Genomic DNA, 13,464 nt, shown 5'->3' on the forward strand with positions numbered 1-13,464 from the left:
CTGGCTTGGAGCTCAGCCACAGCAAACAATCCTCTCCTGGCTGCCCTCCAGATCTGACAACACACGGAGGTGATAGCACATTCCTACCTCCACGCTTTCATCCCCCATCACCTCCCGAACACCCTGCCTGGCTCTCCTGCCTGTGATGAATCCCTCTGTGCAGCCACACAGCAAGAGAGCCTGTCCACAGCACTGCAGCCAGGGATCCCGGCCAGCATCCCTGCGAGGCCTCTGCTTCTGCAATTACAGCTGTGGGTCTGGCAGCAGTGGTGGGACCTGAGGTTAGGGAGGTGATGTTGACTGAAGATGTGCGGACAGGGCATCCCAGGCACGCACGGGGTTAAAGCAGAGGTGTCAGTTCATGGGGAGGTAACAGATAAGCCCTGCTCCTGCTGCCTCTGGCTCTGCAAGCCTTGCTCTCCCTCCCACATTCCAGCTGCTGCAGCTTTTCACAGCTGGCTGCTCTCTGGGGATGTTTCCCAGAGCTGAGCAGGAGGGAGAGGAAGGAGCAGGACATGGGGGGGGTGTTGGTGTCTGGTCTGACTGTGCCCCCCCTCCAGGCTGGAGCCCTTCACCCCCAGGAGCAGGCTTGGCACCACCAAACCTGGGCAATCCCAGGTCCCTGGCAGGGATCCACCCTCAGCCCTGGCTGGGAGAGTTTTTCCTGCTGCAGGGACGGGACATCAATCTTTGCAGCTCACTTATTCCTTGGCCTCTGAAGCAGGGCAGCCAATTAGTGCTGGGTGTGATGGATGGCTTAGCCCCGTCCTCGTGACACCCATCTCTGGAAACAGTTCCCACCACAAGCACAGGCAGCAGGAGCAGGGACAGCTCTCGCCTGCATCCAGCCCCTGAGGGGCTCACAGGGGTGCTGGGCCTGGGGACAAGCACTGCAGCAGTGCTCACTGAGCAATCCTGACTGTGCAGAGGGAAACAGCCCTCGACACTGGGCCAGGGTTCATCATCCAGGGCCTGGGGAGAGATTTCCTTTCATAATTCCCTGGCTTGGCTGTGGCAAAGCCTGGAGCTCTGTGGGAAGAGCGGAGCGGCTGGGGAGGAGGTTGGTCAGCCAGCTGGTGGCTCTGTGCTTGGGGTCAGGCTTTGCCACCACAAGTACCATGGGAATAGCTTGCATGGCTGCTCAGTGGAGGCAAGGAGGTGGCAGAAACCCCATTTCTGCTCTTAGACCCCATCTCCCATTCCCCAGCATCATCCCTTGTCCCACTCTCTGCCACAAGACATGAGTGATGCCTATGAAAACCCAGCTTCCCTCCCACAGAGCTTAATCCTTCCCTGTCATCTCCACTCAAATGATCTTGAGGGGTCTCAGCACCATCCCTGCATCCATCCTGGGTGGTTCAGGTGGACCTTGTTCTCTCCCAGGGCTTGCCAGGGGCCATTATAAATGACTCCCCAGACGCACAGGCTGGAAAATGGATCTGATTACAGGAGAAGTGGGTTTCGGCCCCGCTCTGTTCATAATGAAGTGTAATCCTAGAAAAACATGTTGCCAATTACACTTCAATTGAACCCAGATAATGACACTTGAACAAGAAGGCTTAGTCCAGGAAAGACGGAGCCTGGACAGTGAATTCCTTTCTAATGGAGAAGAAAAGTGTTCCTCTGTGGCAGTCTGGGCTCCACTTGGTTCAGGCTCTTTGTGGTATGTGCAAGAGCTTGAAATAACCAATCTCTGGGTCCCATTTAAATGGTTTTATCAGTGGAAAGGGTATTAATCTCTCAAAAACACATGTTTATGGGAAGTTTGGTTTGGAGATACGTGTATTTTGAAGTGAAATCACTTTGGAAAGGAGGAGTGGGTCCCAAACTCGCTAAAATAACACTAATTCTGCTTCAAAGCAACTCCACTTTGAAATGTAAGCTAATAACAGCTCGTTTTCTTGACCACTTATATGGAAATCAAAACATCCAACATTACAGAAACAAAGTGCCATAACCTAAAGCAAATGTTTTATTCCCATTCGGGGGGTGGGGGGGTAAAAACACTTCCCAGACCTCAGATTTCCACTCCAGTGCGGGCTGGCTGGACCAGGGCTCTGTTCCTTTGAGCAGGAGCAGAGCAGCCGGCCCCAGCGCTGATGGGCTGTTATCGCCGCCGCGCTCTCTGCAAAAGGCTTTGGGAAACCCACGTGGTGCCAGATCCCAGGGCTGATTATTTTATGGGTTTCTTTTTTTCCCAACTAAAAGGCGTTATTTCTGTACTGCGAACTTCCATTCAGCGCTCCCCCTCCTCCCCTGCCTCCAACACCCCCCGTTATTGATGCCTTGGGGGATATTAGCAGCACAGGACTCTGTAAACCAGCCACAAACAGCCTCCTCCTGCAAGCTCAGGGAAGGCGAGATGCTCTCTAGATGCCGGGCTGTGGGTCTGAGTTTCCGGCGTTATGGGATGAGACAAGAAAACGGCAATTCATCCTGCTGTCATAAAACCTCAAGTCGTGTTTGGTGGGTTTGGTTTACAGGGTAGGTGGTGAATGCCCTGGCAGTGCCATGAGCTGGCACTCGAAGATGCTTCAGGGCTGGGAGCTGAGCTCCTAGTGGGACCACGACCCATCGCATCGTGCTGGACCCATCCTGATGCTTCCAACCGTGGTGCCACCCGTTGTCCTGGCCCTCAGGGATTAATGGCAACAGAGGGCTCTTTGCACAACGTCCTCAACCATCCCCGTGCTCCCAGTGAGCTGGTTTCCATCTGAATCATGAGGCTCCGGAGTGCCTGCGCCCAGCGCGGGGCAGACATGTGTGTGCGTGTGGGGCTGGATGTTGATTTTTCCCTGAAACAACTCAAGGCTTTATCAGTCCCATCTCTTTCCCACGGTTTTCTGTTGCCAGTGAGGTCACTGGTCCCTTTAAACTGGGGCTGAGGCCAACGTGCGGCGGGTGGAAGGGGGGTGGCGGGGACATGAGACGGTTCACACAGACTGTTCCTTTTACAGGAAGACTTGGGATTGCGACCAGCGAGCGGGAGGAGGCAGGGGGGGGGCCTGGGAACCTGGGTCGTGCAATCCGTCACTCCCGGGGGATGGTGCCTCATTAACCCGTTCACCGGGGGGCCGGGGCGCGGCCGGGTGGGGAAGGCGGAGGGCGGGCAGAGGAGGGGCTGGTTCCGAGCGGCTCCTTCGCGTTAGACCGGGCTCCGCTGCACTCGCTGCCCCGAGGACGGCGGGGGAAGGAGGGAGGACGGGAGGACGGACGGACGGACGGACGGCGGCGGTGGTGACTGTGATTGAGGGCAGCCGAACCGAGCCCAGCCCGTCCGGTGCTGCCGGCAGCATGAAGCGGTTGTGCGAGGAGAGCTCCTCCGACACGGAGTCGGACGGCACTATCGACGTGGGCCGGGAGGAGGAGTACCGGTGAGGGTGCGGGGGTCGGGAGGAGTTTGTGGGGGGGTCCCGGTACAGGGTACGGCGCTTGCAGTGGTTCCCTGGGGCTGGAGTGCGGCTCCGTTTACCTCGGTTAACCCCGCCGGGCCGGTGCTGCCGTGGGCAGGAAGGGAGGGGGGGACCAGGTCACCTCAACCTGTGTGTGTGGGGAGACCAGGCGGGGGGACCCCCTTCGAGATGCAGGTATCGAAGCTGTTAGGAGCTGATTGAGCTCAAGGAACCAGAGCAAAAGCTTTCCCGTGTAGGGGGAAGAACGGCAGCTCTGAGCTCACTTGGCAGCAGCACCCCGAGCAGAGGAGCCCACCGGGTGCTGCTGCAGCCCCAGCGATCCAATGGCTTGCAGGGAACGGGGAAGAATCCGGGAGGTTTTGCATGAGGAACGCTTCAGCTCTGGGGATGCATTTGTAATGCACCAGCTGGGGCTTTGATCTTAATTAAGAGGGAGCCCGGCCGGGGAGAGCTGCCCGGCTTTGAGCTGCGCTTCCAGTACAGCAGTCTCCATCCCATTGCTGCTGAGCCGCGGTTTTGGCTCTGGGGCTTTGCTACTTGGGGAGATAGTGAGGAAGTAGCAAGCACAGGACCCCTGCACGGTTCCCAGGCCATGTCCTCCTGCTTTGCCAGCTCCCCTGGCAAAGGGCATCCCTAGCAGCTCGGCTTCTCACGCTGTAGCAGCCGTGCCCGGCTCTGAGAGCACAGACGCTGCTGGCGATGAAGGGCTCTGCGACTTGTTCTGCTTCAAAACCCAGCTGCTTTTGAACTCTTGTTTCAGTAGCCAAGTGTCCCTCTCCCTCCCTTCACTCCCAGTGAGTTCCCAGGTTAATTCATTCCCTTTTGCTGCTGGTATCCCAAGCAGAGAAGTGCCCCTGCCTGGTGCCAAGTTACTGTTCTCACGGGGCTAAATTCAGGAGTCTGCTTCTCAATGATGCAGTTGTGGCAGAGTCTGAGAAGTAACGTCCTGCACCAAATCCCTGACCCCTTAGGCAGTTTCCAAGCACATCAATGTTTAAGCTACCTCCCTGCTGCATGTGAAACAGTGCAGCACTGAGTCTACAGTATCCCGATGGATGGATCGGAGGAATTGTCGTGTTTCAGTGAATGGGAACGATGAATTGTTGATCTCTGTGGTGCTGCTAAGACATTTACCTTCTCAAGTCATGGAACCAGGCAGCACTGTGAGCTGGTGTTTGTGTATGTGTGTATCATTGCTCGTGTCACACCAACACAGAGCCAAAAGAGCTGTTCCTGCCCTGACAGGGCTGGGTTCTTTGGGGTTTTGCTTCTTGTTCTGAATCGACAGCCAAAGTTGTGCTGTAAGTTATAAAACTGAGCAGAGAGCAACAGAGCAATTCTAATCATGAGAGAACATCGTGAGGGTGTCTTTTATGTGGTTCAAATCTGTCAAGCATATTTTGAAAGCATATTTTGCAGTGAGCTCGGTCTTTATATCCACATCTGGAGCCGCAGCTCCCAGAGAGCAGCACGCTCAACAGCTCTGCAAGGAGAGCTTCAGAACTCCCTGTACAGCTCCTTGAGTGAGTGTTCCACATTCCTGTGTCCCAGGCGGCTTCGATACTGACCCCTGGCACAATACCTGACCCCAGAGCCCGTTTTCACATCATACATGATCATCCGATGTGTGTTTGTGTATGTTGGCAACATGTGCTGCTGCCAGCACCTATGCCCAGGGAAAGCCCACCCAGCAGCCATGCAGATAGGTGCCCGTGGAGGGGAGTGAAGAACCTGTTACTGCATCTGAGTGTAAAATCAGCTCTGAAAGCATCTCGCTTGGGGCCAACAGAACCTATTTCTAATGGGCTGAGCTGGGTCTGTTTTTTGGCTTGCTATGCAGACAGCTCTGTCCATGCAGAAACATCTTTAATAGGCTCCTGTTAAAATGCCCCTTCCCAGATCCATGTCTCTCATGGTCCATCCTCAGCACCACTCTGGCTACGGTTGCTGTTAACATCCCTGCACCAGGTTCCGTAAGGCAGAGGAACAGTCCTAAGCCAGTCCAGCTTTCCAGAGGGAGAAACCCTGCCTGTGGAGATGGAAGGTGGCCCCGAGCAGCCTCCCCCTCGGCAGAGGGGCTTTGCTCCAAGCAGTTTCCCACGCTGGGTTATCCATTGTTGTGGAGTCTTCACCTCTGCAGGGACCCTGGGATTGAACTTTGTCTCCCTGTGCCTGTCTAGTGCTGACCTTTGGTGTCTAACCTCACCCGTGCCCACCAGGCACAAGGCAGTTTGTGGGGGCCCTTCCTAGCCTGTTCCTCCCATGTCCCTTGAGTTGTCAGCCAGCAGGCAGGGTCCCTGCCCCATCACCTCCTGCCCAGTGCTCCCCTGCCCAGCTCCTCTCCACCTGATTTAGGGTTATCCAGAATATCCCTGGTGCTTTCAGAACATCGCAGCCTACTCCAAAGCCTGTGGTTTGTGAAGTGACCCTCCAGGAAGCCCTCAGAAACCACATCAACTCTGCCGTTAGCCTCACCCTGAGGAGCAGCCAGCTCTTCACTGCTCCTGGGTGGGAGCTCTGGGATGTGCTGGTGCTACTGCAGCTCTGAGAGGCAAAGCCCTGCAGAGAGGGCAGGCTCAGACACGAGAGCTGGGAGGTTTGCACATGGAGAAGGAAAAGGCCACGACTCCAGAGCTTGGATCGCTACTTTTCCAGCCCCATGGAGATGCCAGCACTGGTTTTGAGGAGTGCCTGGTTGCAGATGGACAGTTTGGTGCAGAAATCTGTCCCAGGCTGGTGGGAGGCTCGGAGTGGGATTTGAGTCTCTGCTTGGCTCCCCATCCCCAATTCCTGAGCTCTGTGTTGTGGGTAAAAACGAGATGGGAACCACAAAAGACATTATTCAGGGTGGGGGGAAACTGCAGATGGCAAACGTGTGTAAAGCACATGTGCGACAGAGGTTCCTTTCCAGTTAGCATGAGAAACTAATCCCTCTTCTTCCCTTCCAGCCATGTTTCCAGGTCTGTGTCTCCCACTACAACATCTCAGATACAAGCCAGGAAGAAGAGGAGAGGGGTGAGTCTCATTTACATAGCCCACGGTGGCTGTGCTATGTCTCCTGGGGAGGCTAGGTTGTTTCCAAGGGCTCCCTGTGACATCCTCTGCATGCAGTGGGCATGTCCTTACTGTGGGACACAGTGGAAAATGAATTTCACAGTGTTCCCTGCTCTATCTCCTGTGGAACTCTCCCCACAGCCAACCGGAGACTTATTTTGCAGAGGTTTGGCCTCAAATTTGGCAGGAAAGGGTGGGGATGGGATGGAGAAGGGTGGTTTCACTGTGGTTATCACAGCAGTCAAGGTTTCTGAGCTCAGTTTTTGCACCAAACCCACTTATATGGCCCTGTTCTAAGCACCTCTCCCAGCCTGCCTTAGCTGTTAACAGGCTGTGAAGCTGTGGCCATAAATGACCCTGGTTTCTCCTCTCCCCTTGGGAATCTCCTGCAGATCATTGAGAAGCGGCGCCGGGACCGGATCAACAGCAGCCTCTCAGAGCTGCGGCGCCTGGTGCCCACGGCCTTCGAGAAGCAGGTGAGTGTGTCCCTGATTCCCACCTTTCTTCCCATCTGGGCTGTCTGTCTTATCACCACTGCAGGCACTAAGTAGGTGGTGAAACTGGGCGGTAAAATGGTATTCCCAAATATTCAGGAGCCCTGGGGAGGATAAAGTCAATGCAGGAAGTGTTTTGGATAAACCAGATATGAAGATGCACAGAAATGGGCTTTTCCAATTTGCATCTGGGCACCTTAGGAGCGATGTAAACACCAGAGGCAGTGTCCTGGATGGATGCTTTGCTCCATCTGAGTGCTTCTGGACTTCAGGAAGGTTTTGGAGGGGGGTGGTCACTGGGCACCTCCTGAAAGGCACAAAACCCCAGACCATCAAATGATGAATTGCTCTTTTCCCTGCTCCCAACACACAGGGGTCTTCCAAGCTGGAGAAGGCAGAAATCCTACAGATGACAGTAGATCACTTAAAAATGCTTCACGCCACTGGAGGAGCAGGTAAGAACTGAACGTGTGTGAGGTGAAGGTGAAAACTGGAAGGGAAATTCCCCATCAGCCTGGGCACCAAGCAGTATCTTGATGCTGGCATGCCCGGGTGACACCAGCCAGCACCAAACTGTCTGCTGCCCTGTCTGTTTCCCAAGGGAAATTCCCTTTGAGGAATGTTTCCATGCATCCATTTGGCAGACAGTGGGTATATGGGATGGCAAATCCCACAGACCCATGGGGATGGTACCGCTGTCATTGTCACGCACTCTGCTAAAAGCTGTGCAGCCAGGGACGTGCCTGGTCCTGTTCTGCTCACAGAAAAGCAGTATTGAGCTCTTTACCTCCTCCTGGGATACATTTCCTGCAGAGGCTGGATTCTGCATGGGGACTCTGCAAATAAACAAGGCTTTTTTCCCTCTCTGTTCCTCTTTTTGTGTGTCTCTTGGTTGTTATAAGAAGAGAGAGGGAGCCCTGTGCAAAATTCAACAAAGGTCTTATTTGTACTAAGACCTCAGTACAGACCCTCTGTCCTGTTCCAGTTAACAGGATGGAGATCACAGCTCCAGTAAAGAAGCCTCTGGCTTGCTTACCACCCGGTTTTGGCTTGCTGGGGACATTGCTGGCATCCAGGCTTTGGTTCAGAGCTGTAACTTGGTCTGGAACATTTGTTTAGATATTCAGTTTGACTGCACTGCAACAAAGGGCTGTATTGTCACGAGAGACCCTGTCAAGCAAAGTGGTCCAAACGCTTCACTGTGCTGTGACATTCTCTGCTTTATTGCTGATCGTCTTACGGAGCTGCAAGGAGGGAGCAGAAGCCTAAAAACCAGCCGTGGGTTGCATTTTATCCTGTTGATTTCTGTGGCTTTGAGCTTTCTTGGCCCAGTGGATTTGGTCTGCCACTGTCCCATGTCCTTCAGCCGGATATGTGCTTAAATGAAGGGTAAAAACTGGGACCCAGGCAAAGGAAAATGGTGCTAAGCTGAGCATGGGGAGACCAAGCATCCCATCAGCCTGCAGGACCAGAGATGGTCTATTTGCAAAGAGGGACCCAGTGCCCATGTGGCCCATAGACCTGTCTCCAGCAGCGATAACTGACAGAGTCCAATAGGAAAAATTCTTTCCTGAGCACAGTTAATGAAACCTCTTACTTGTCTCCCATGCTGGAGTAAGAGGCTTCATGACCTTGGCAGTTCTATCCCGATGAGATAACCACAGATGCTATTCTCACGCATGTAAACGTCCAGTCCTGGACACCCACTTGGCTGGCTGCGTCAGGAATATCGCCCAGCAAAGTGCCTCAAGTGAAATACACAGTGTTAGAGAGGGTAGTGAAATCCAAGCACATTCCTGAGCTCCGCATGGACTTCTCACTGTGTCCTCTTCCTACAGGCTTCTTAGATGCTCGAGCTCTGGCCGTGGATTACAGGAGCATCGGCTTCCGTGAATGCCTCACTGAAGTCGTCAGGTACCTGGGCATCCTTGAGGGTCAGAACGCCGCTGACCCCATCCGGCTGCGCCTCCTCTCCCACCTGAATAACTATGTGGCAGAAATGGAGCCTTCCCCTGTGGCCACCTCCCTCCTGCCCATCCAGACGTGGCCGTGGTCCTTCCTCCACAGCGCTGCTGGCCCCGTGCAGATCCCCAGGAGGGATCCGCTTGTTTTGACTGCATCTTCCCTGCCTTACCCCAGCCCCGCAGTGAGGCCAGCCCCGCTCCGCCGTGTCCCCGGTGACATGCTGCCATCCCGCAGAGGCTTCCCAGCCAGCAAGATGGGCTCTTCCAGCCGCAGGGCCCGGGGCGCAGGCTCATCCGCAGCCACCGTGCCCAGGATGCCGGCACCAGCGGGTGCATTGAGAGAGGGCTCATCCAAGAGCAGCCAAATCGCCACGTTCCTCTTCTCACCAGCCTCCACTGGCATCCCCATGCCGCCGGCTTACACAGCACCTTCTGCCTTGGGTGCTGCCACGCAGGGACCTGGGATAAGGGTTGGGACATCACGGATCTGCCGCTCCTGGGCTACTGAGATTGGGGCTTTCTGACCTTCCCATTTGGAGACAGGAATTCTTCAGCACTCATTGCCTACAGGCCTAAGAACAAACTCAGCTGAAAAGGCATCTTTCCTGCTTTGCAAAAACCAAGGATCCATAAAGAAAATCCTCTTTACTCTTCCCTCTCTCCTCTCACCACCTTTCTCACCTCACCATCACACGTTCTCTCCCTCTCGATGCCTGCAAACAGGAATCACATACAATTTGATGCACTTGTCTGCACGCAGCTACCCCCAGATCCTTCCAGCTACAGCAGAAGGGGCACACACAGATTCCAGCCCTGTTCCACCTCCAGCAAACCACTCTGTGGAGCCCTTTGGAAGAGTCAGCCTTGAAATACTGTTTTATTGCCCTGGGGGCCCTGAGCTGCCAGACAGAGACTTGCTTATGCCAATGCCCTATGATGTGTCCCCCAGCTGCAGCACCTAATGTTGTGCTCCCCTTATCCCCAGCACTGCTGGCACCCCAGCTCCAGCCCCCCCAGCTCCCTTAGTGAACTGCCTGCCTGTTAATCCCCACACTTTCCTCACTGCATTACCAGCTTTCCCCACTTATGTGCCCTTAAGGTGGAGTGAGGCAACAGCTTAACGGAGCTTGTTCCCACAGCCGGGCTGGAATTCCGCCGGATCCCTGCACAAACCATGCAGGAGCAGCCGGCCAGGCCTGCGCAGCTCCTGCTCCTCACCGAGGTGTGAAGAGATGAGCTGGAGGATTTCAAAGGGATGTCAGTCACAGAGGGGAAGGCTCTGATGGCCAAAGTGAGAAGAAAAGGCTTTTCCCTTTGCCAGCCTCTCCTCCATCCCCTGCTGAACAGCTGTGACTGCAAAGGGGGAGAATGGGTCAGAACAGGCTGCATTTGAAGGGCCTCCCTTGTTCTCTCTTAGCCCTGCACCCCTCAGCCTCCTGCCTGTGTTTTCTTTCTTCAGCACCATATTTTGGTCTCACGTTGCTCATCCCTCCCCCTGGGCCAGGACCAAAGCCCACTGAGGTTTCACTGCAAACCTTGGCAAGCCCTGGGGCTGCACTTGTCCCGAGTCCCTTGGCCTGCGTGCCCCAAGGTAACTGACAGAGCAGATGCTGCTCCTCCAGCGATCCTCCCCTCCTCTCCTTTGAGCAGAAAGGAACAGGAGCCACCCGGCTCCTGTGCCACATCCCGAACTCCTGTAGTGTCCAGGACAGGAAGTCTCAGTGCTCCTACTTGTCTGAGCAGCCCCTGCTCCTGCATCTGTGCCTTGACTTGCTGGGATACACAAGCAGAATAGCCTGGGCCCAGTTGCATGCCCACACCAAGGAATGTCATCCCCCTCTACAGCACTGTGACAAGGAAAGTGTGGAAAGGTCAGGGGAAAGAAAACAAAGAGGGAGAAGTTCTCTCTTGAATGGGAGTGGCTCTCCCCAAGCCTCAGGTCAAACAGCAGCAGCCGGTTAGACTGTGGATGAGCTGGTGTTTGCCTTCCTGCAGATTGCATCTGCCGTGTGCATGGCAATGTGTCTGTCTGCTATTGTTTGGGAAGTGAGTGCCTCCCAGTTGTTTTGATGGAAGTCATCGCACTTAACATGCAGAAATGCCTCCGCTGCTCCTCCCCACCCTTGTCCTGAAGTGCCAGGATCAGCCAGGAACAGCACATTCCCTGTTAACAAAGCCAGAGGAGGTCCTCATGGACCCAGTTGTTCCTGCAGCTGGTCGGCACGCTCGAGCTCACAGCAAGTAGCCCAGCCTCACTTTACACCCTGGAGAGCTGTTAGATTCACGAGCTGTGACATCCAGCAAAGGTGTCAAATAAAGTCTTTCAAACCCCTGTCCTGGTTGTGAATGTAGTGTTGGTGTGACCCTGTTCTGCTCATCCAGCCTGCTCCTTCTGCAGCAGGTGAGCTTGTGTTCCTGCAAAGCTTCAGAGGAGGTGAGATGGGGTTTGTCCCTGCTGGTCATTTTATAGCTGCTGCTCTTGGGAGCTCTGGTCCCCTGACTTTTGACTTTGCAACCCATCCTGTGAGTCAGAGTCAGCCGGACAGGCAGCAGCACTTGCTCTCAGACTGGCACTCATCTGTGGGTTGAGAAGGAATGATTTAATTTAGCAGCATCTACAGAAATATCAGTGGCCAAACGGGGTCTGGTGGAGCCCGGCAGCCCGGCGCCTCGGCCTCCCGAGCCTTTGCAAGCAGGAGCAGAATAACCCGGCTGCAGTTTGCTGTTGGGAAATGCTTTGGGCTAAACAAAGAGCCACAGCTGAGAGCTGGTCTCTGTCTTGAGGAAAAGAGCAGCAAATGATCCTCGTGAAAGATGCTGGGAGAATTTTGTGGAGAATGGTGGGAATTCGACTTCCTTTCCCATAACTCCTTCTCACTCCAAAATGCCTTTCAAAACCGCCCATAAATCCCTGCCTTAAGTGCTGGGTTGGGAATTGCTGGAAGGGAGCAACTGCAGCTGTGATGGAGTAATGTAGCATCCGTCTGGAAAGGGAGAGAACCTTCAAGAGCAATAATAGGGCCATTGATGCCGGCTTGTCCCACTGGTGCCTGGGCTGCCCTGACCCGGCTGGAGGCGGTGGTGGGAGCTCAGTGCTCTGGTGTGGCCTTGGCTGCGGCTTTGCCCTCGCTGTGGGAGGCAGGCACAGACCAGCCCCGCAGGCTGCGCTGCTAAACCAAACCAGAGGCACTGGAACAGAAACACTTCCTGATCTCTGCTGATCAAACGGGAGCCGGAGCGGCTGGGAGGGCATCGGTTCAGGCCCGTGGGGTTTTCTCCCCACAGCACCATGGTGATGAGAGCAATAGGCCGGGACTGGAGCTTAATTTTTTTTCCCAGGGTCTTCTTTAGCCTAAACGTCTCCTCTAACACATCCTGGCAACTTTTGATCTGCCCTGTAGGGGAAATCCCCAAACTCTCCGTGCACTCTCCTTGTTCTTCAGGCAAAGAAAAACAGACTGAAGAGGCCTATGGGAATGTGTGGGCTGGCTCTGTGGCATCCAGCAGTGTGGCTCCAGCTCCCACAGGTGAGGCTGGCATGGAACAGGGTCCTGATGAGCCAGCCTTTGCCAGCTGCTCGCAGGGCACCAGGCCCTTTCCAGGCTGCAGTTCTGCTGTGCAGGGTGGGTCGGGCTCTCCCGAATTCCCCTGCATGGCAAACGGGGCTTCCCTGGTGCTCCTGCCTGCTCCGGTGCCTGCTCCGGGTGCCTGCTCCGGTGCCTGCTCCCTCCTGCGGGTGTTCTTCCACTCGTGGTGCAATCCCGGCCTGCCCTCTGCTGGTGAAATTCCAAGGCTCAGGAAGAGAAATCCTAACGCAGGGCCAGTGTTTGCCACACGTGTTGGAAACCGGACGCTGTGTTAGAGGACCGGCAGGGATGAGATACACGGGAGCAGAGCTGCTGGCGAGGGTGATGGGTCTCACACAGCATCATCGATGGGGACACACCAGCAAGATGAGGACATCAAACCCTTCACTCCAGGCGCTGCTGAAGGGCTTGAGAGGGCAAACTGGGAGGCTCCTGTTGGTCATCGGGGGCAGCTGCCCTCTTGCATTGAGGGTACCAAGAGGAGTGGGGTCCCTGGGGCAGTTTTGGGCCCTTGGCAGCAGAGGATACCCCCCAGAGCATCACTTTGTGCTAGGGGAGAGGAGGACACAGCTGTCTGCATGGTGTCCTCTGGGAGGGGATGTGAATGGCAATAAAGATGGTTCAAATAAAAGCCATTCTCAGCATAGCCACAGCAGGGCCTTGCAGCCAAAGGGTGTTTTATGTGGGAACATGTTTCGTGAGCTGTGTTTTGTCTTCAGCTGTCAGAACAGGAGCCACTCCAAACGCCTCCACAGCCAAGACGCTTGTCTCAGCCTGGGGTTTCACAGCTGGGCTGGGGAGGACCAAGTGTGATCCCAGCAGTGTTGCATCCCAGCACTGTTGGGAAGATCAGCTCAGAAGGATGATTTGTGTCTATAGAAAATAACCTGGACCAAAAATCATGCAGAATACTACACTTTGCTGTTGTTGCTTTTTAATTTGTTATTCTCCA

The 13,464-nt window shown here is 54.9% G+C and overlaps 1 protein-coding gene across 1 annotated transcript; it reads left to right on the top strand.

Annotated features, from left to right (window-relative positions):
* The first annotated feature begins 3,125 nt into the window (after nt 1-3,125).
* On the top strand, nt 3,126-11,261 carry HEYL (hes related family bHLH transcription factor with YRPW motif like). Its single transcript, XM_005140080.3, has 5 exons — nt 3,126-3,374; nt 6,362-6,428; nt 6,860-6,943; nt 7,335-7,416; nt 8,800-11,261. Exons 1-5 carry the CDS (start codon nt 3,295-3,297, stop codon nt 9,447-9,449), a joined length of 963 nt encoding a protein of 320 aa, XP_005140137.1. The 5' UTR covers nt 3,126-3,294; the 3' UTR covers nt 9,450-11,261.
* The last annotated feature ends 2,203 nt before the right edge of the window (nt 11,262-13,464 follow it).

This window comes from Melopsittacus undulatus, chromosome 14 (genome assembly GCF_012275295.1).
Source record: "Melopsittacus undulatus isolate bMelUnd1 chromosome 14, bMelUnd1.mat.Z, whole genome shotgun sequence".
Classification (NCBI taxonomy): domain Eukaryota; kingdom Metazoa; phylum Chordata; class Aves; order Psittaciformes; family Psittaculidae; genus Melopsittacus; species Melopsittacus undulatus.